The following is a 22,238-nucleotide window of genomic DNA, read 5'->3' as shown; positions in this document are numbered from 1 at the left end:
TGTGTCTTTGACTCTTTTGCCTGCTCTTGGGACTCTTTCTTCCTTTTAGGTTGCCTTGTCCAGCTTCAGTGTGAGGAATCTTGGCTGGCCTTACTGTATTTTGTTTTGTCATGTTTGACTGTTTTCTCTTGTAGGCCTGCTCTTTTCTGATGAGCAATGGAGGGGGAGTGGATCCGGAAAAGAGGGGAGCTGGGAGGGAGCTGGGAGGAATGAGAGGAGGGGAAACTGTGGTCAAGATGTATGAGATAAGAATCCATTTCCACTAATTTTGATTTACAAAATTATACTTCAGGAATATAAGTATAAAATGAAAATTGGGCCTATGTCAACTCCCCCATACAGAATAGTGCAACCTACTGAATTTCACGTCTACATTAGCTTTTTTTTTTTTTTTGGTTTCCTAATTTAAATTCATATTTCAAAAATCCTGAAAGCAACCTCTGACAAACAGGAATTTAGCGCCTTCCTCACCCCCACACACTTCTAATTATGAGTCTGGAGAAGAAAGAATGGGTTGATACAATTAGCTCTAGATTGAGATCACAACCATCCAGACAGGGATATTGCTGATTTTGTATAATATCAATATTGTTGGAGCCATCTCCTTTCAGTTAACTCAGAGAAAGCCTACACGTCAATCATAAATCTACTTGTGAAGCAACCATATGGAAAATGGGAAGTAGTGACAGGTCCTACTAGAGGAAGGGCTCAGTTCTTTCCTCCTGGGACTCTGAGTAGCAAAGCCTGCCTACATGCTAGTGCTGGGGACATCACAACCCTGAAACCTTGGGTAGTACCCGAAGAATGGTGGTTTCAGAACTACTCACAGTGGCCTGATTCTTCTCTGAGATTTACTGGGGCAGGGGTGGAGGGAGGGGGGGAAAGGCTTAAATCAACAAAGAAAAGTACAGACCCAAAGTAGAAAAGCAGACATTTACTTGGGATGGAATCTTCAGCCCATTGCTTTTATTTTTTTTTGTGCTTATACTGTGTGGTGTTTGGAAGTATTTAAAGTGATTTCAGCATCACTATACTATTATATATAAGAAAATAAATTAAGTGTAGGGGAAAGGAGCAAGAAGAGAAAAAAAGAAGTAACAAGAATACAGTTGGTGTAAAACCGCTTTCTTGTGATTTTCCAGAGTTGCAAAAAGTAGACTGTGGGGTTGGGGATTTAGTTCAGTGGTACAGCGCTTGCCTAGCAAGCACAAGGCCCTGAGTTCAATCCTCAGCTCAAAAAAAAAAAAAAAAAAACACAAAAAACAAACAACAACAACAAAAAGGAGCCTGTGAAAGGTACAGAATCGTCAAACTTCTGCATGAGCTAAGACTGGAAACTCGGGCATGCTCAGGACTGCAGGTAGGGACACTTAACGTGGAAACCCCCCCAAGAAGTTCAAGAGAGGACAGGAAGTTCCCACGGGAATTTACCCATAATATTCTATAGGTTTCCTGTTTCTGAAATAGGTTTGATTTCTTCTTAAAGATCCTGAGTTGTTGTTATTGAAATGCTTTAGTCCTGAGCACCGTGGCCCACTTCAACACTTGGGCCACTGTGTTCCCAAGGGATCACATCCTAGCTAGGGTCCCTTACAAGCCAGAGATCATGGAATATGCAGAGGGCATACACAAAGGGAGAACTTGCTATTAATCCCATAAACCCCTCTTTGGAAAACTCTTCTATCTGATGCTTAGAATTTATGCTCCAACTGAGAGACACAGATGTGCAGTGTCCTTCCCAACACAGCTGGAAATCTTGGTGATGCTGAGGACACGTGGGATCCAAGAAGCAGCATTGTGCCTGGAGACTAAATGACCATACTCCATCCACTATGGGAGCTCTCTCTCTCCTGAGGAATAAGAACACAAAAGCTACAGGCAGCCCAATCTCCAGTCCATGCATATAATGCCCAAGGTGAACTGGTCCAACCTGCTACATATTTCTTGACCTTTCATAGTGCCATTGTTTTTCCTCTCAATGGCCTTCCTCAAACAATGTCAATTTCTGAAAATTTCTAATCTTCTTTACTCTGCCCTCACTGTTGTTTTTGTATTATCTTCAAGTCTCCAGTAGAGGGAAGAAAAGGCCTGCTTTCCCCTCACCAGTTCATCTCCCAACTTACCATGAAGACAGCTCTGCTCCCTGTTCATATTCTGAATCATTCCTCCCCGACCCTTTCATTCAGCTTCAGACTGTAGTATTGCTCTTAAGTTATTTTTCAGACTTTTCCTGAACAAACTCAATGGCTTGTCTTCAAAAGACCTCTTGTTATTTGTGGGCTTGTTTTTGTTTGCCTTTTTTGTTTGTTTGTTTTTCTCACTTGATGAGGCCAGAATTAAGGTTTATGTTTCTCAAACCTCTCCATGCATTTCAGGGAGGGAAATCATTTCATTACATTTTTGACAATCTACAACTGGAGTTCAGGAAGGAGACCATCCTCATCTCATTTGAAAAAACAAGACACCTGACCTGTAATGAACAGTCCTAAAGACACTGCATAGGTATGTGCATCAGATCGCTTTAAAAATCTCTTTCTCATTATTGGGAAAGTGAGTTTTAAGGGCCAACGTTTCTAACCTGAATATTCTGTGGTGAATGTTCTCTGGCACAGAAGATAACACTGGAAATGACCAAAGGGACTTCATCCAGGAAGACCTTGGCATGATCAAGGGAAACTCAAAGTAGAAGATTGCAGATCCCAATACAACATTTTTTTTTAACTAATAAAGAATTTAAGGCAAAAATATAATACTTGGTATTTACTACAGAGCACTACAGGTTTGCCCAGGAACAAACACTATGGCTTTCTCCTCACTCAGACCAAATGTATGTAGTCCAAATTTTGAAGATGCCAGAGGGTCTTGGAACTCATTCTATTAGGGCAAGATTGGAAAGAAAGATAGTCTGTGGAGGCTAGGAACACAGGGCCCATTCAGTCTGAAGTCACTGGAGTGAAAAGCTTGAAGTTCCTGCTTCATTTTGACTGAATGAAAGGGTCACCAGTGAGCAGGAGCTCAGCTGGAGTCAAGCTGAGTGGGCACACCCACAGCAGAAGTTCCGTTCATGTTTTCCTGGGCACTGAGCAGACAGCACTTCTTGCCTAGTTTAGATTGCCAATGCGTCATGTGCACAGAAGTCCTTGTTTGTGTATGTTTATTAAACATTACTCTTGAAAGAGAGGGCTCCACATGAGCCTAAAAACATTTATGTCCTGTTTCCTCTGATTAAAATATCTTAATGAATATTTATTAAAAATATTAAATATTTATTCAAAATCTTTTAGTGGATACTTTATTTAAAGTTATGGTAAACCTGTCACTGATAAAGCCTGACTTAAAGGTGATAACGTATTTTTATTGCAAGGAACAGAGAACCTTCAAGTGACGCTCTATCAAACGTCGCCATCTAGTGGCCTAACTGTGCACAATACAGAAAGTGCCAAGCTCCAGTGCCTTCAGAAACCTGGAGAGGAAGGAAGCATGGAGCGCCAGGCAGCAGAGAGTCTCCTTCACAGCAAAGCTACAAGGACAACAAACTGCATCTTTTAAATGAACTAATCTGCAGAGTCAAGCTTTGGTCCTGGACCTCTGGTCACTGCCAGAATGTAAGTAGAAGGTGATATTTCTAGAAAATGAACTCAGAGCCCCAAACACTGGGGGGTGGGGTGGGGGTGGGTATTGATTCTTGGAGAAAATTGGGAAGCTATGGTCTCTAGGAAGCATTATTGATCTCAAAAAATGCCTTCTATGTGAGGGAACACAGTGGGTTATTGAAAAAGCTTATGAACCAGAGGGCTATGTTCAAGCTTGGGCTTCGCTCTTTATTGGCTATGTGCCAGAAACTTGAAAAATCACATTTTTCTGCTAAAAGGAAGAGGCATATTGAGTCACTACATGAGAAAGATCACCATGTGAGGGTGGTTCTAGACAGTGCAGCTTTAACTGGTTCTGTGCTCTTTCCAGGACTCCTTCTACTGACCGTATTGCAGAGAAGCAACTATATCGTGTGTGGATGAGGTCACTCCTTAAGCTTCAGCTGGGACACTCAAGGAGATGTGTGAGGGACCCGCCCAGGGCAGAGGGCCATTGGCAAACAAATCTTTAACTCAAAGGCCTCATAGTACAGGGCTGCTGCAGGGAGTATACAACATGGGCAAAATGTGTACAGCTCAGCGCCTAGGGCTGGTAGGAGTTTCTCATTACTGCAGACTCGGTGCTCACATACATCTGTGAGATGACGCAGCTGCCACTGATGATTTCAGAAGCACTGCTAGGCTTCACTGTCTTCCTCATACCATTCTTCCATCTCAGCTGGGCCTGGAGAAACATCCTGCACCTCCCCTGAGGGGCTAGCTCTTTCACACAGGTATTTGATTTAAAGTGTGTGTGTGTGTGTGTGTGTGTGTGTGTGTGTGTGTATTTGATGATGATGATGTTGATGTCCTTCAAAGCCCATAAGAGACTGCTGTTCTTAGATTATGCCCTCCCTCTGGGACTTCCTCTCAGAGTGTCCTGAGACCTGTCTCAGCAGACGAAAACGAGGAAAAGGTTTTGGTCTGAGAAGATCTATTCATGGGTAGCCTGTAAATTGCCTCTGAGTAAGTAGATCATTTACATTTGAGCAATGGTGGAGTATTTTCATAAAGTATCAGCTGGCACCGAGGTGGGTTAATTGTAAAACGATTTCTTAAAGTCATGGTGTTTCTGAGATGGGGTCTCAGAGGGTAGATCAGGTTAGCCTTGAACTTGTGGCAGTTTTCCGGCCTCAGCCTCCTGAGTGCTGGGATTACAGGTTGGGAGTAAAATTGTGCACTACCACACCTGGCTTAAAAATCATGCCTCTTTAATTAATTAATTAATTTTTAAAAGCCTGAGACTCTGACGTGGTGTATTTTCCTGCTAAACAGTGACCCGCATAGTCAGTGTTCACAGCGTCCTAAAGTTTTACTCCTAACGGGGAGGCCAAGGGTGGTTTGCATCAGTCTGGTAAGCCTTTCCAGGGGTATCTGGGAAGACCTCATCCTCACACACAGCACAGTTGCTGCTCACTTAAACACCCACAGCCCTGCCCATTTCTAATCTGGACTGTGGAAATAAAGTTGCAAAGTCAAGGTTAGAGGAGCAGCTGGAACCCCACGTCTAGTTCCCTTCCACGGGGTGCTTAGTCATTCTGAGACTGAGTTCCTCACCTGCATGACAGCAGAACCCACCTGACCTGCCTCCCGGGACAGAGAAGATGGCTGAATCCACACTGAGGCAGAGAAGGCCCTTTGCAAGCCCTGGGCCTCTTCTGCACCCTGCACTGACTCGACCCTTTCATTCCAAGAAAAGCCAGTGCCCCCGCCTGCCTGGACCGTTAAGCAGAACTAAGATCCTGCAGGACCTGTGTCAGCTGTGGCCCAGACTGCTGGCTGAGGGGCTGCTGCCCATGCCCGACCCTCCACAGGATGCCCCAGGCTCACCAAGCGCCTCTCCACATTCCCTTTTTTTCCTGTTGTTCTTGCCTGGAGTGACATCCAATGAACTGTAGCTGGGTGGCTTCTCCTCAGGCCAGTTTGGGGACTGGGAACTGCTGTGGCGGTGATGGTGCTGGGCACCCCAGTTCCTGGGCAGTGACTCCTTCTCCTCTTCAGAGCTCCAAGAACTGGGGCCTGAGGGCAAGGGAGGCGAGTAGCTGTGGTGCCTGCATCCCCTGGGCCTCTGGGCACCTTCCCGGGGCTCTGGGTGTCTGGGGGGCCAAGGAGCCTCACTGGACGAGGGGCCTTCACTCAGGCTGTCCCAGTCTGACCAGGGCATGGAGGACTCGTTGGGTTTAGAGCGATGGTGCCTCCCACTCCAATTGGGGTCCAGTTCCCTTCTCCCTGGGGCCCAGGGTCTGATACCCCGGTCCTGGAGCTCTTGGAGGAATTCTGAGTGATAGCGCTGCCTCCTGGCCTGGCTCAGATCCCTGTGTCTAGAAGGAAGAGGGTTGAGCCGCTGTTGGTGTGAGGTGTTGCTGGTCCTGGAGGACAATGGGTCTCTGATCAGCGGGGGCAGGTGGATGACTCTGCGTTCCACAACCTCTGCAGGGCCCAGAGAGGACAGCATGCTGCCAGGGTAGCCAGATTGGGCTCGGAGATCGGGAGGCTGGGCTGGGTTGAGGTTCCGCAATTCTTTCTCCAAATATTCCAGAACACCATTGGCCACCGGAGGGGGAGCAACTGTCTGGGTCATTGGCATCTGTGGAAGGCTGCTGGACCGTAAGGACAGATCTGAATGGAGACAAGGGCAGAGCACACTGAACTACGAGCCTCAGACATCTTCCTAGGAACCATCGCATTAAGGGGTCCTGTTATTTAGCAGGATTCCACTCACTCCCACCCCATTGGTCATGCAGCTCTTCTGCCCGGGGCCACACTCTGCCCGGGGCCACACTCTGCCCTCACCCTCTCCCTCTTCCTCCCATGACTTTCTGGCAAAGTTTACCTCGCCGCAGCAGCGGGTTCATTGCATAAGATGACACTTGGGAGCTCCTGTCCGCCCCCCAGTACAGGGGTTTGTCCATCATCTGAGGACCTAGGGCCTGAACCTGCTTCATGTAGCGGTGGCGGGCCAGGGCTGCAGGGGAAGAAGGAGAAACACAGACCCTTAGCCAGCCAGAGTCCCACACCTCCCACCTCGCTCGGTCTGTGCTTCCAGCTTCTTGCCTTGGAACCCTTTTTTTTTTTTTTTTTTTTTTAGTTTTTTTGGTTTTTTTGAGACAGGGTTTCTCTGTGTAGTTTTGTGCCTTTCCTGGAACTCACTTGGTAGCTCAGGCTGGCCTCAAACTCACAGAGATCTGGCTGGCTCTGCCTCCCGAGTGCTGGGATTAAAGAGGTGTGCCACCACCGCCCGGCAGGAACCCATTCTTTACCTATCTCTGGAAACAAGAGTTAAGGGAACAATGTCTCCCTGTGTCTTTAGCAAGGGGGCTGGGAATGAATTTCTGTATTAAAGGCTACACCTCTCACACTTTAGGAAGGTCTACGTTTAAAAAACTCAACTCCTTAGCCTCAAAACATATCCTCCGCTCCTTGCTCTCCCAGTCACCTAAAGTGCTTAGACAGTACACACATACTAAATAAGCAGTCAATCAAACTTCAGGCTGCACAGAGAAGTCTCACATAGTAAAAGGCTTAGAGAAGGCTATGAATTGTCCTATGGTGTGATGCTAAACCATGTTTCCAGCTGGTACACCAGTGCTGGGTTAGGGAAAACACGTAGGAGGAAGGCCAGGGATACATAAAGCTGAAGTGTGTTGGAGTGGAGCCTTTACAACAAATAGGGATGGGACAGGCAAATGGAAGGGAAGTAATCCTGTATTGGGGACCATGTCAAAAAGCAACACAAGGGTCTATGAAATGTCACTTTGGTCCCCTACGTGTGGCTGGCCCGAAGCACACAGTCGGCAGCAAGTGCAATTAAAAATGCAAACACTTATTTGTTTTCGTTTCCATTTTGAGGTATCTGTGGCCAAGTACCACTTGCCTCCCTAAGACTCTGCCCATCCATGCGTTGAGCAGATGCATGCTGCTACAAACTGTGACAGGCCTCTACCCCGGGAGTCTCACCAGCTTCAGGGTTAGCTGTAAACCAGCCCGGCTCTGCCTCAGTCCCCCTCCAGTACAGAAGAACAGGGCAGAAGGCAGGTATTCTGTACCCAGCTACACAGGGTGGCAGGGCTGCTGAGGCCCTTAAGCCATCTTCCAACACAACAGGAAGTGGCTGCCACAGAACCTCCCAAAAGTGTCCAGGGCTCCAGCCCATTGGTGAGTCACAGCCCAGGAGGAAATCAAATGCAAACTTGAAACAGCTCCTAGAGTTGCCACACCTTAACACCAACCCACAGCTCTCAAAGGAGACAGGGGCAAGAGCAGCTTAGCAAGCCCCACTATTGGCCACTATCAGCACACCTAATAGTTTATGTAAACAAGTTAACCCTTCTCTCCCCTCCTAGACCCTGTTTTTTGAAACAGGGTCTCACTCTCTAGCCCTGGCTGGCATCAAGCATAATGAGCTTCCTGTCTCACCTCCTAAGTACTGAGCCACCACGCCTGGCCTTGAGATGTCTTTAAATGTGGGAAACAGATGAGGAAGTTGAGATCACAGAAGCTGCATTCCGACCCAACGTCTCTTAGTGACCTGTGGTATGATGTGGTATGATACACGAGAGGGTATGGTGCAGTTTCTTTTAGCTTGGAGCTGGCTACTGAAGATTCAGGAAAATTCTGAGAAATGGGGCCATCTGGGATAGGCTTCTTTAAATAAAGGTTGTGAGGGCCACACTGTTGTAGCTGTGTGACTTGAAGTTTTCAGAGTCTCTGGGCTAGACATAATAGATCTTTCACAGAGTTTCTGGAATTAAATGAGGCAAAACATATGGAGTGCCTAAAAGGTGAGTCAGTAGACAGAGACTATCATTGTTATTATAACAAATTGCTTCTTTTGCCTTAGCTCTAGAAGAAACACACGTGTACAGGGTCTAAACAACACTCAACTTTGACTCTGAGAGAAGAGCCAGGGTATAATGTTTAAGGCATCTACTAGGGACAGACAAAGTGACAACACCTCACCCTCCTCTGAAACCACTACTCCCTTCTCCACCCCCGCCATGTCAACTTCCCTCGGCCATGACAGATCACCATTCTTACCACCTCCTCTCTGCTTTCACAGAAGCCTCCTTCTTCTTTACCATCCTTTTACCCCGTGGCCACCCAGCCCTTTGCTTTTTCTAACTGGCCAGTCTTATCTCATCAACATCCTCAGCAGCTTCTGGGAACACCATACCCATTTTAGCCTCAAGGATCTGTCAGCAGAGGCTTCCTGGTCCCAGCCAAGCAATGGGACCTCCAATGGTCCTCCTCGGGATGGGCACCATTGGGAGATCTTTCTATCAAACATGCCTTTCCTCATCCTAGACACCCCACTTCTCAGGTCCCCATGAATTTCCAGCAGACTGCATCTTCTTTGTTAAGGACAGGAACTAGCCCTCACAGGGAGCCAACAGCAATGGGCCTAGATTGCCAAGGTCTATGTAACTGGAGAAATCTCCCCAGGCCCCACTCTTCCCTGTTATATATAAAGAGAGATTCTCTGGGGAGGGGAGGCCAGAAACTCAGAGATAAGAGAAGCTGTTCTAGTTCTTGTATATAAAAAAATAGGCTCAATTTCATAAATGTTCATCTCTAAGTCCTATGAGGGTTGTTTACCAACAGTAAGTGGCTTATCTAGATCTACTAAAATTTAGGGCTACTTCCATTGTTCTCTCTAGCCCCCCATCACAACTCAGGAAGGTGGGAGCTGGCTGGGAGATGGACTGTGGTGGGAGATGTTCAAGAATCTCCAACATCCTTCTGGAGGTTTCCTTCTGTTTGTTTGTTTATGGTATTGGGATTGATGCCAGGGGTCTCTTCAAAGCCACTAAGCTCTGTCTCCAGCACTGGACTTTGACTTGCAGAAATTGTGGCAGGCTGTGGGCTCCCTCAACTTTCTCCTTCATACACAGACCATACTCCACATGGAGTGACCTCTCTCGTCAGAGGTCAGGCTGCCTACACTCTTGTCTCTTTCCTTTTTAAGGCCAGCTCTTTTTGGTAGACCTAATTCTGCTCCCAAGGGTAATGCCACTTGTCCATGATTACCCCACTTTTTAAATGGGGCTTCCATATTCCCTTTTGGTTCTTTGCTTATAAACATTCTTAGGGTTATCTCTGTCTAAAAAAATAAAATAAAATAAAACAACATCAGAATCTGTCCCCTATTCAGAGAGTTTTTCTTAATCATCCCTGCCATCCATCTTGTCACCAAACTTGTCAGGAAAGTTAAAAACATGAGATTGTCTGATCAAATCCAAGGACCTTAACTATGGCCTGCAGTTCTTCATTACACAGGTTCTTTTAGATGAGCAAACTCCAGCCACTGAAGAGAAACCAAACCTTTGCTTCTCAGCTCACTAATCACATGCATCCATCACCCATCCCAGCTTTGCCCTAGTCCTGCATGCTTTTAATGCCCTGTGGCCTAAGGAGTCACCCTGTGAGGACTTATCTCACATGTGACTACACCCATGACAGTGACATCTCCATGGTTTCTGTCCCAAAGGCTGAAAGGTAGGAAGCGCTGTAGACTCATGTTGAGTTCTCGGCTATTTCCTCCTCTTTTAAGAGTCCATATGACCTCAGCTAGTCCACAGAGGCTGTGACAGTTCCCATGTGGGACACATGGCACAAATCAGAGGTGTAACACTGTGCAAGTGACTGCTACTTCCTGGCTGTGAGACTTCCCTGACCTTGCCTGTGAAATGGTGATGACATATGCCTTTGTTGGGTTGTGGTGAAGATCCATGAGGAAGTAGATGCAAAGGGCACACATAGAACAGACATTCAATGGAAGCTATTTCTCTTTTCCTGTAAGACGCCAGGCAACCGCTGAACACAGTTCTGAAACCAGACCCAGACCACTGACCTTGACATCACAGATTACGTCAGGTAATTCATCATGTTTTCCTTTCAAACTTCCTTCTTCCCCATGGACCATGACAGGAGTGGTTGTCTCTGGGGACTTGCTTTAGTCTACTCTTTTTTTTTTTTTTTTTCTCAGATTGTTCTGCCATGTGGTACTTTACAGGAAAAGGAAATGTTACTTAAAACAAATACACAAAAAGAAAAACTTCCAGTTAAAACAGTTGATTCAACTCCCATCTCTTTACTAAGCAAAGTGCTCTATAGAACATTCTTTACATTCTTTTGCCTTTAATATCTATTCTGCAACTTAAAATTTTAGGGCATCTTAGAGTCTTATTATATTTTTATTTGTGTGTGTGTGTGTGTGTGTGTGTGTGTGTGTGTGTGTGTGTGTAGGCATATATGTGCCAGGGCACACATGTTGGAATTCAAGAGTCAGGTCTCTCTTTCCACCATACGGGTCTCAGGGATGGGACTCAGGGGTGTCAGACTTGGTGGAAAGCACCTTACCCACTAAGCTATTTTGCTGGTCCCAAATTTCTCTTTTATAGGATGAAATTCCAGTCCAAAGAAAGGTAATGCTAAGAGTTTCTGTTCCTTCTCCTCTTCCCCGGCACAAGCTTTACATCACCTGTGTCAGAAGCTGGGGGGAGGAGCGGCAATTAATTTTGACCAAAACAGCTACAAGATTCAGTGTGAACTTCAGTTTGAGGACTAATGCTTTCTCGATTGTCCTGTTCTTTTCATCCCATCTCTAAGTAGTGTTGTGAAATTATAATAGAATAAGAAACATATTTGGTCTCTGTCCCTGGTTTCCAAGCTACAACTCCTAAAATGCTTGGGCTCCCCAAAATGATGAGTATCCTCCACATACTAATTAGATGACTGGTGGCCTGGGGCCCTTGGAGAGCTTTGGGATGGGGACAGATTGCCAAAAAGACCAAGGGATGGCTAGAGTGCTGAAACTTTCTATTCCACTTCTGACCTGGGAAAGAAAAAGTTGACTTGCCCAAATACCCAAAAGGAAAAACTTCCATATAAAACAGTTGATCCAACTCCATCTGCATACTAAGAAAAGAATTTCATAGGTAGACATCCTGTTATGGCCCCCCTTCCCTATGGTTTTAGAAAATTCCTGAGCATCATCCTCAGGGCTGCTGCTCCTGTCTTCTGAACCTTCAAAGGAGGAAGGCATGAAGGAGATCCTGGAACGACTGTGAACTTTGACCTGAGAAAGCTAAACCTATCTGCGTGGGGCATCGGGCACCTGTATCATCATGCCCAACCCACTGCCACTCGTGTTCTCTCACCTCCCTCGGGGCAGCAACAGCAGGTGGGACAGCAGGGGCAGCGGATGTAGCAGCAGCAATACTGAGGGCAGCATTGGCACCAGCACACGCCAATCAGCAGGAGGAGAAGGAGGGCTCCGAGGATGATGAAGATCACTGTCAGCCAATCTACCACAGAGAGGAAGCCAAAGGAGCATGAACTAAATCTTTAGAGAGATGCCTCTACTCCAACATTCTAGACCACTCAACCTTCCTAGCACAGAGACCCTTTAATACAGCTCCTCATGCTGTGCTGATCTCCAACCATAAAATTATTTGGGTTGCTACTTCCTAACTGTCATTTTGCTACTGTTGTGAATGGTAACGTAACTGTCTGTGTTTTCTGATAGTCTTAGGCAAGCCCTGTGAAAGGGTCTTTCGACCCCAGAGGGGTCACCATCCATAGGTTGAGAACCAATGTTCTAGACCTTAGTAAATACAGCCACTGACCTAGAGGTTAAGTTCAAGGGATATGCTGGTAAAAAAGTTTAACTCTAGTAAGAGACCATTAGAAGCGCCCAGTCCAATGGCCGTAACACAGACCTGTTTGTTTCTGACTTTGCTGCTATGCGTGGGCACTTTTGCATGAAAAAAAAAAAAAAAAAAGCACAGTGACACGTGACCTGAGAGGATGCCAGTGGCACTTATGCAGGACGATGAGCTTCACCTCCTTATCTGGGTCTCCTGACGTGTCTCCTGGAGCCTCAATGATGCAATAGTATACTCCATGATCCCACCACATCACTTCATTAATCACAAGATCTGCTCCTATGTAAGAGAAAAGAGAAAAATGCCAGTTATTGGGGGCATGGTAGCTTTGGGACCTCAGAACTGTCATTTCTAGGGAGGCCTGTGATTGATGAGAAAGAGGTCCCAGGTCCTTCCTCAGACCTTCCTTTGTTCCCTGAGATGGGGTTGATGGATAAACACCTATTGAACCCCACTAGTAGTTTATAAGGCTCTGGATATATTGTCTCCTTTAATTTCCACTATATATCCATATATGTGGGTGAAGTAGAGTCCCAGTTGTCTCCCACAGATGTTGCTCCCCTCTCACAGGATCACAGAATTGCTGGGTATGTATACGGCTGGTATAGTTTAAGTAAATGTATGTTTGTTCCCTTTAAAACTCATGCTGAAATAAAATTGTGATTATATGAGTATGAAGAGATTAGGACCTTGATGGACTATGCCCTGGAAGTTTAATCAAACACTTTCTGAGAGAGAGGGAGGAAGAGAGAAAAGAGACTTTTAAAAAGCAGAATGAGTCATGAGGGCTCTATCCTCACGGGTAGGTAGGTTGGAGCCATTAAAAAGGGTGAGTTTGTCTGGGAGTGGTGGTGCATGCCTTTAATCCCAGTACTTGGGAGGCAGAGGCAGGCAGATCTCTGTGAGCTTCATACCAGCCTGGTGTACCTGCCTGCATAGCAAGTTCCAGGATAGCCGGAGCTACATAGTGAAACCCTGCCACAATAAAACAAAAACAAACCAACAAATGGATGGGTTTGGTCTCCTCTTGCCCTCTTAATTGCTGTGTGATAGTGTAGCCATAGACCCTCACCAGACTTGTTGGCCTCTATAAACAAACATAAGCAACTGCATTGCCATGGATTATAATTACCTAGTCTCAGGTACACTTATTATGAAAGAACATAAAATAGACTAAGTTGGGGACCACCTAGAATAAAGTCAGTGTTTTCCATCCTGTCTTCCAAGTGACGCAGCTCTGAATGTACGTAAGAGTGTTTCAGGAACTTTCTTTAAAAGAGCATGTGAGCGGTCTTCTCTGTCTTCTTTATCTCTTACACTTCATTCCCTGGCTGCTGTGAATTGGATAGAGTCTGAGGATGTGTCCCAAAGTTTCATGTATAGGAGGCTTAGCCACAGTGTGGCCTTGTTGGAAGGCAGTGGGATCTTTAAGGGACGGAGATGAGAAGAGTAATTAGCTCACTTGGATGAGCTGTCCTGAGAGGAGATTAAAGTCATCCTTACATCTCCTCGGTTCACAACAGAATGGGTGGTTACAGAGGAACAAGAATGGTCCTCTCTGCGCCTTGGTCTCCTGTATCCCCCTATGAGCTCTGAATCTTGTGGGCTCTTCTACAAGAATGCTGTTCTCATGGTGGTAAGCCATCTGTGAGCCTTCATGAGACCAAACCAATGGCACCATCTTCTCTTGGACTTTGAGCATCCAGAGTGATGAGCTATACAAACCTCTTTTCTTTGCAAATTACACGGCCACGGGCCTTTTATTTTAGAAACAAAAAATGGACCCATACATCTAGAAAGAAGATGACAATCTGGGTAAGTAGAAATGAACTTGGGGCCCCCAAGAATTTAATGAGGTGCAGCCCTAGGTGTGGACTCTGTGTTTCTGATTTTATACAGAAGATCAAAGCGAGCTTCCCTTTGCTTACATTACTAATATCTTTAGTTGCTGCTTATTTGCAATCAAATGCAACGCCAACTGAGAAGTGGGTATGATCACTTAGCTATATTTCAGATAAGGAAACTGAAGACAGAGAGAGGTTAAGGGAGTGGACAGACAACATGCAGATAGCACTCAGCATAGCTTCACACCCACAACTCTGCCTCAGACTGGTGAGCCCTGCTATTTCCTCCAAAATGGAGGGAAAACTTCACAGCCTAGACCCCTTCCCAGTCCAAGATGAGCGAGTGGCTCTGGTGCTTGAAGGGACAGCTGTGCAATGAACTTAAAGGTGCACAGGAAATACTGCCAGCATTGTCAGAGTATTAGCCAAGAAAAGAACTGCATTCCTGTGAGTACCTGATGTGCCGTGGCCCACTGAAGAGCAACCAATGGTTAACATATATTTTCAAGTTAAGTGAATTTGACCAGTGTTCTAAAACCAAATGGCTCAAATTGTTAAGTTACAACCTGTGGGGAAATTCAAGAGGAGCCAGCCCCTCTCTGTGCTGGCTGGTTTAAAAGCCAGTCAGAGCCCCAGAGCAGCACAAAGTGATGGTCTTCAGGCTTATCTCAGGAACTACAGAGATTAGACAGACCTCAGCGTTCCAAGACTTGCTGCTGCACAGTCGGTGGTCATATCTGCAACTGGTTATTGTCTGTTTGTCAAGAAATATCTACTGAGTAACTGAAACAAAAACGTGAGGTCATGCAAGACTGGAGCAAACTTTGACTTCTGTTTCCTTCTCTTTTACGTCAGACCTTGCAAAGCCTTTTTTCCTCATGAGTCTCTAAACCTACCACTTCCCCCACCCCCACCCCCAGACCCATTGGAATGAAGAAAGTGCTTAGTGAGCAATGGAAACCTGGCCCAACTTCCCTTGGAGTCATAAAGAGTTTCTGAGGAATGTCAGCATGGCGAGGCTATTCAGACATGTTAATATTTTAGATGACAGGGTCATCTAAACATTGGCAGGGTCCTCTGGAATGATAGAAACTCAGACATGAAAGTGTCAGAAAACAAGGATTCTGAGAAGCCAGGCTGAGCCTGGTGCTAGCAATCCAGCCCTAGGGGAAATACTGCTTTCCCTTAGGAGTGAGAACAAGATGGGGTCAGGAAGAGAGGTAGTGAAAGGCACTACTCAGAACTAGATACACAGACGGCCCTCCAGATTCTCCACGGGGACTTCTCATCCTTCAAAAACTCTAAAGGAGACCAGCTACTTAAAGATGGGAGCCCAGGGGTCGGATCAGAGCCAATTCTGAGGAAGTAGAACCATGTAAGCCTCTGTGGATGCACATGGAGACTGAGGGAGATGCAGATAGTCCCTAGGCTAAGCGTCAGAGGCGACCTTGGGGAAAATCAGAGGGCAAGTGTGAAAAGATCATTTTTAAAGTATTACAAAAGTAGAAGCAATGGTAAATTGGCCCTTTAAAAGGTCATAAAATGTTCACTAATTCCCTACACTGAGTACCAGAAGCAGCCTGCTATGTGTTTTTTCCCTTATAGCCAGCAAATTTATTTTAAGATTTACTTTTATTGTTTTTATTTGAGTGTGTGTGTGTGTGTGTGTGTGTGTGTGTGTGTGTGTGTATGCTCACGCACATGTGTGGTTTTGTGCATGTCAGTGAAGTGCTGCATGCTACAAAGGCCAGATAGAGGGCATTGGACTGCACGGAACTGGAATGACAGGCAACTGTGAGCTGCCTGAACTAAATTTGGGTTCTCTGAGAGAGCCACAAGTTCTGTTAACTACTGAGCTCTCTGGCCCCACAAATACTTTTTTTGTTTTAATTTTTGTTTGTTTGTTTGTTTCGTTTTATGTATATTTATGTATTCTTATGTATATAGGTATGTTTTGCTACATGTGTCTGTCTGTGTGCACCACTTGCATGACTGGTACTCAAGGAACCCAAAAGGGGGTGTCAGATGCCCTGGAAGTAGAGTTATAGACTGTTGTGAGCCACCACGTAAGTGCTGGGAATCGAACCTGGGTCCTCTGGAAAAATAGCTAGTGCTCTTAACTGTGGAGTCATCTCTCCATCCCCACAAATAATTTTTTTTTTAAATGGTATATAAAGCTCACTGAAATGGTCTCTGTCACTATAACTTCACAGTAATCCAGGATGACAAGCTAGGAATGTGGGGCACTAGCCAATCCTTAGTATATAAAAACATCCTGACTAGATGACTTAGGTTTACTCCAAATTAACTGTTGGGTAAGTGATTTTCATACACTACATCCCTTTGAGATGGGCTCTACAGCCAGTCCCACTTAATAGAAACTGAGGCAAAAAACAAACCAAAATGTGAAGGGGCTTGCTCAATGTCACATGCAAGTGCAGAACAGTCACCGTGCCTGAGTCCAGCTGTGGGCCCAGTGCTGTGGAGGCTTCTTGTACCAGGTACAAAGAAAGGACCTATTTTAGACCCAGCTCCAAGCCTGTGCACTTACTGCAGTGTTGGGGACAGATGCCATGTGGCTTTCTCTCCGATAAGAAAGAAGAGGCAGAGAAAATGGCCAACCTGATGCTGGTAGCTAGGCTTATGAGGAGAACCACTGAGACTCTTACCCAGGCTTGGGTCCAAGCCAATGCTGCGTCCTCTGTCCAGGGATGGCAGTAGTCTCAAAGAATCCACTTGCCCTCAAGACCCTGCTTCCAGGCATCAAGAGTGACCAAGGGGACCTCAGGGACCTGGTGTGTGAATGGGCCCTGAGAATGACTTGTAAGAAGTATCAAAGGAGCAAGATCACATCTCAGCCTGAGTTTCAGGAAACAAAAGAACCAGTGACACCCTGACCTTTAGCTAAGGCTGAGGAACATCCTCTGGTCCACACAGCAAGTCCCAGGGAAGTGGCTTCCGATGGTGGAATACATTCTAAGAATCCGGCACCTGCTTCAAACAACCCAGTGACCAAGTCAGTTGTTAGGCCCCAGAAGATCTTGGGGAATCCCGTGCTGACTCAGCCTGCTAGGCCTGTGTCTGGATCCTCTTCAAGCCTTAGTTCCCCCTGCCTCCACCCCCATACTCACGGTTCTGGATGGTGATCTTGCGCTGCCGGTAATCCACCCCCAGCACCGGCTCATTCTGTCCCCTACGCTGGGCCACGATGCGGACTTCCCTCTGGTTGTCATTACAGTCATTGGAGGGGTCCTGGCCCAGGGATAAGGCGGCCTGGTATGCTGAGAAGAGAGCAGCAAGTCACTCAAACCAGTCAGATTCTGCAGGTCTGGAGGAGGCTAACAGACGTCAGGAACCCCACTCTCATCAATAATACTTCAAACCCCTTGAAAGCCATGTATGTCCAAAGCCTGTCTGCATGTGCCATTTCTCTTGCCAATTTCCCTTGTTTCGTTTACAAAGTGACCCCCCTCCCCCACTCAGCTTCTGCTCCAGTGGGAGTTCACTCACCCATCCTTCACAGTAGGGAACCCCAAAGCTGCTAAATCTTCCAGGTGACTGCTGCTTACCACCCTAGTCTCCTCCCTCCCAAGTGTTTAAGGATAACTCACAAGGAAACGATGCAGACTCACTGGGCAAGCTCAGTGAGATTTGGAGATTTGGGGGCTCTGTCCAGTCCTGCTGAAAGGCATTAGCCCCAGAGCTACAGGAGCACACAGCCATGCCCTCCTCCCTTTACATCACCTCAGAACGCCCACTTCCTTGCCCCAAACAGACTACCTCCTTGTACTCTCACACTCTCTATAGGTCTAATCACCACAGGCTGACTGTGGAGCTCCAGGCTCCTCTGGGGCTGGAGGGAGGTTAGAAATGGGATCTGGGAAGGAGGTGACGTGAATGGGCCCCATTGTAACTGAGAAGCCGGACTTGGCTAAAGTGAAGGAACAGCACATCGCGGTGACCTGAGATGCCCGTGAGCAAAGACCTGCATGGAGGCAGAGAGCTCTACATCACTCAAAGTGAGGCAGCGAGCTGGGATCTTCCAAACAATGGCCACTGCCTTGAGGTCCCAGAAGGCTCAGAGTTGGTTTGAATGAGGAGTGCCCAGGAAGAAGAACATGCTAAGACCTTTATGTCTGCGCTGCCTCAACAGCGTGGTGCAAACGAACCAACATTTGCCCCTGAACAACTAGTTGTGCTGCTTGGGTTCAGTTTATCTGAAAAGTGAAGGGACAGTGTCGGAGCAGCTCCTTGTGATGACAATTTGTGATGTATAATGATTCCTCCACCCTGATGATCACGTACAGATGCATGGGAACTACGGGCAGAACAAGAACCAGGGTACTCACAGGCAGAGAAGTAGTCAAAGATGGGGTCCTTGCAGAAGGACTTGAAGCGCCATGTCACCACCACGTCCTGGAGCTGAGCAGAGGTGGTGTAGTCACACTTGAGGGTGATGGAGGCAAACAGGGTGACATAGCGTTCTGTGTGCTGAACTGTGACCAGCAAGGACAGACACCCTGAAGGCAGGAGCAAGAGACAATGCTAAAGGTGACCTACTTCTGTGCCTGAGTAATAAAAGCCATGCAAATGAACAAAAGCAGCACAGCCTCTGCCCTCCTGCCACCTTTGGCTGGGCGCTCAAATGCACAGGCTCCTGCTGAGCAGTCCACAGAAAGAAAGGGCCCCATCCACCACCCACCACCTCCCACTGGGTGTGTGTGTGTGTGAGAACCTTCCCAGATTTCAGTCTGTTAACACGCCCAACACCAACCCAACAGTAACAACCACACACCCACCACAATAAAAGAACTGTATTTAAATAAGGCCACAGTTACAGTGATCCTGCTAAAACCAGTTTCCCCATGCCTTCTCTTCTAAAAGTGGTTTCCCATTTGTGGCCAGGCTCAGGTAGCACAGTCTTTTCATCCCAGCACTCATGATGCCTAGGCAGGTGGATCTTTGTGAGTCTGAGGTCGGCTTGGTCTACATAGTGAGGCCTCCTATCTTAGGAAAGGTAGGAAGGAATGAAGGAAGGAAGGAAGGGATGAAGGAAGGAAGGAAGGGAGGAAGGAAGGAAAAGAGGGAGGGAGGGAGGGAGGAAGTAGAGAAAAAAGAAAAGAAAAGAGAAAAAAATGGTTTCTCATTTCCCTAACATTCAAACTCTATCCTCTGACCAAAAGGTGAGTTGGTCAACCTCTTCTCCCAGCTACCTCATCTCACTTCCTGTCTCACTTCATACATGCCTCAGCCCTTCTGAGCTGAATTCCTCAGGGCTGGGGTTACTCCCTCCTCCAGCTCTTCACACTGTGGCCACTCAGTCTGGACTGCTCTCTCTAACACCCGCCCCCACTCCACCGTTTTCCATAGTTGCCTGCAGCTCCTTAGAGGAACCCTTGTCCTCTCAGGACGTCTTACAGGCAGCAAGGCTGAGAGAAGAGCCTCCCCAGGCCTTCCTCAAAGCGCCCTGCCCTCCAGGCAGAGGGCACTTTCCTGGTTGATAAATATGGAGGCTCTGAGAAAACGTCTGGGTTTGTCTCTCACTCTTCAAATACCAACCCTGCCTACTCTCCATGGCACAGATGGTGGTTGGATACATGACTAAGGACATAGCAAGCAGTGGACATTGAGCTGCACAGACAGGCAGTGTCAACACAGAGCAAATGAAATAGCAAGGGCCACAGAAAATAGCAAGAAGGCTTTGGTGGCATTAAGAGACTTTTTTTTTTCTTTTGTAAAATTCCTCGTAGAGCCCTGAAGCCATCAGGCCTCCTTCAAGCTCCACGTGTCTTGATGAGGAGCTAGGCAGCTAGCTAGAAGCACCAGATGGAATGGTGAGAGATCTGTCCACAGCCAGCATCTTGGGATGCTCCTGTGGGTTCTAGGTTGCATTACAAGGGGGTCTTCTCCAGCCACACTAGTGGAAGCCCATGAACTGTGGACTGGTGGCTGTGGAGCCCCCATGGGACTGGAGTAGGCCCTCTGGATACAGAAGAGGGTTGTTTGGCTTGAACTATTTGGGGGCACCCAGGCAGGGGGATCAGGATCTGTCCCTGGTTTATGGGCAGGCTTCTGGAATCCGGTGCCTGTGGTGTGACACCTTGCACGGCCTTGGTGCAGTGGGAAGGGGCTTGGACCTGCCTAGGCTCAGTGTGCTGGGCTCTGCTGACTCCCCATGGGAGACCTCGATTTGGGGGATGTAGGGATGTTGGGGTGGCTTGGGAGAGAGGGCTGGGGGATGGAAGATGGGAAGAGGTGGGATCTGTGTGTGATATGTAGAGTGAATAGAAATTTTTGTTTGTTTGTTTTTTGTTTTTTGTTTTTCGAGACAGGGTTTCTCTGTGTAGTTTTGTGCCTTTCCTGGAACTCACTTGGTAGCCCAAGCTGGCCTTGAACTCACAAAGATCTGCCTGCCTCTGCCTCTGCTGAGATTAAAGGCATATGCCACCACCGCCCAGCAAAATTTTCTTAATAAAGAAAACTGAAAAAAAAAAAAAACCAAGGGGGTCTTCTTGGGGAGCGGTTGGAGGACTAGTGCAGAGCAATGGTACTCAAGGCTGAGTTTATGTCACTATGGGGCTTGCTGACAGCCCAGGTTGTTTGGCCCTATGCCAGGAGTTTCTGGCTCAGTGGGATTTGGGTGGGGCCCAAGAACTTACATTTCTAAGAGATTTCCAGGAGAAAATAAGAAATTGAAGCTTCGGGAACTTGGAGAACAGCCAGAAGAGACTACATGTTAAAGGTCAACTGTCCAGGCTTTGGATTCAGACACAGATCATGTCACTTGGACAATAGATGAATTTCTTCCTTGTCTAGCCTCAGCTATTGAGGAGGATAAGGATAGCACTACAGGCTGGGCATCCTTCATCTGAAAACTCAGATCTGAAATGTTCTGAAATCCTAAATTGCTTTTCTTTTTTGCTGTGTCTGTGTGTGATGTGCATATCTGTGGGTCCCATGCAGAGGCCAGAGGAGGAATGTCTTGTCTACTGCTCTTTACTTCATTCCCTTGAGACAGAGTCACTGTCCATGGAAATCACCATTTTCTTGTACCTAACAAACCCCAACACATGTCTCCACCCTCCCCAGTGCCAAGGTTACAAGCGTATAGTCTAGCTTTTACATGGGTGATGGTCCTCATGCTTGTACAATAAGTTCTCTTACCCACTGAGCCATCTCCCCAGCACCTCCAAAACTTCCTGAGTGCCAACATGACACTCAAAACGTGTCTGATTTTAGACCATCTCAGAGATCATCTTTTCAGATTTAGGATACTCAGCCAATGAAGACTATGCAAATATTCCCAAATTTGAAAACCTCAATCTCAAACACTTCCGGTCCCAAACGCTTTGGATAAGAGATACTCAACCTACACTGACTTTACCATGTTCTTGCAAAAGGGCAATTAGGGGCTCTGCTGCTCTTGCTCCCCTCTTCTTCTCTCTCACAGAGCTCTCCAGTAGGACCACCTTCCCTTTTGCCATCCCTTTAGAGTCACTGTTCTCAACCTTCCTCATGCTTCTGCCTTTTAATACAGTTCCTCATGTTGTGGTGACCATCCAACTATAAAATTATTTGTTGCCACTTTATAACTACACTTGTTATTGCTATGAAGTGTAATGTAAATATCTGATATGCAGGGTATCTGGTATTCGACCCACACCCACACCCACACCCACAAGGGCCATGACCCACAGGTTGAGAACCACTGCCTTTGAGGCGGCTAACTGGACCTATCTTATAATTATCGTTGTTGTTATTTTATTATTATTATTATTGGTGGTGGAGGAGGCAAATGTGTGGAGACCAGATTCATACTCCATGGAATCTGTTTTCTCCTTCTACCTTTCTGTGGGTTCCAGAGATCGAATTCAGGTCATCAGTTTTACATTGTCAGTCTACAAGCCTGTGTCCTCTGGGACCAAGATGGGCCTCTTTTTTTTTTTTTCTTTCAGTCCATCACTGTTTTATGCAATTCTGCATTGTACCCTGCTTTGTGCCATGTGATGGCATCTTACATATTGCCAGTAGTATGTGTATAGTCACATTTTAGAAAACTGACATATTTTATCATGGTGATAAAATGATGTATAGAC

General features: G+C 46.6%; 1 protein-coding gene across 1 annotated transcript; it reads right to left on the bottom strand.

Annotated features, from left to right (window-relative positions):
• Positions 1–1,808: 1,808 nt before the first annotated feature.
• Positions 1,809–21,659, bottom strand: Ildr1 (immunoglobulin like domain containing receptor 1). Its single transcript, XM_036204097.1, is given in 9 exon segments — positions 1,809–1,850; positions 5,463–5,489; positions 5,491–6,251; positions 6,466–6,597; positions 11,792–11,938; positions 12,452–12,577; positions 17,274–17,423; positions 18,492–18,687; positions 21,516–21,659. Coding segments are annotated over 9 exon segments (1,725 nt in total).
• Positions 21,660–22,238: the final 579 nt, after the last annotated feature.

Source organism: Onychomys torridus, chromosome 12, assembly GCF_903995425.1.
Source record: "Onychomys torridus chromosome 12, mOncTor1.1, whole genome shotgun sequence".
Lineage (NCBI taxonomy): Eukaryota > Metazoa > Chordata > Mammalia > Rodentia > Cricetidae > Onychomys > Onychomys torridus.
The sequence above is the reverse complement of the archived record's forward strand: the minus strand, read 5'-3'. Positions and strand labels throughout refer to the sequence as shown.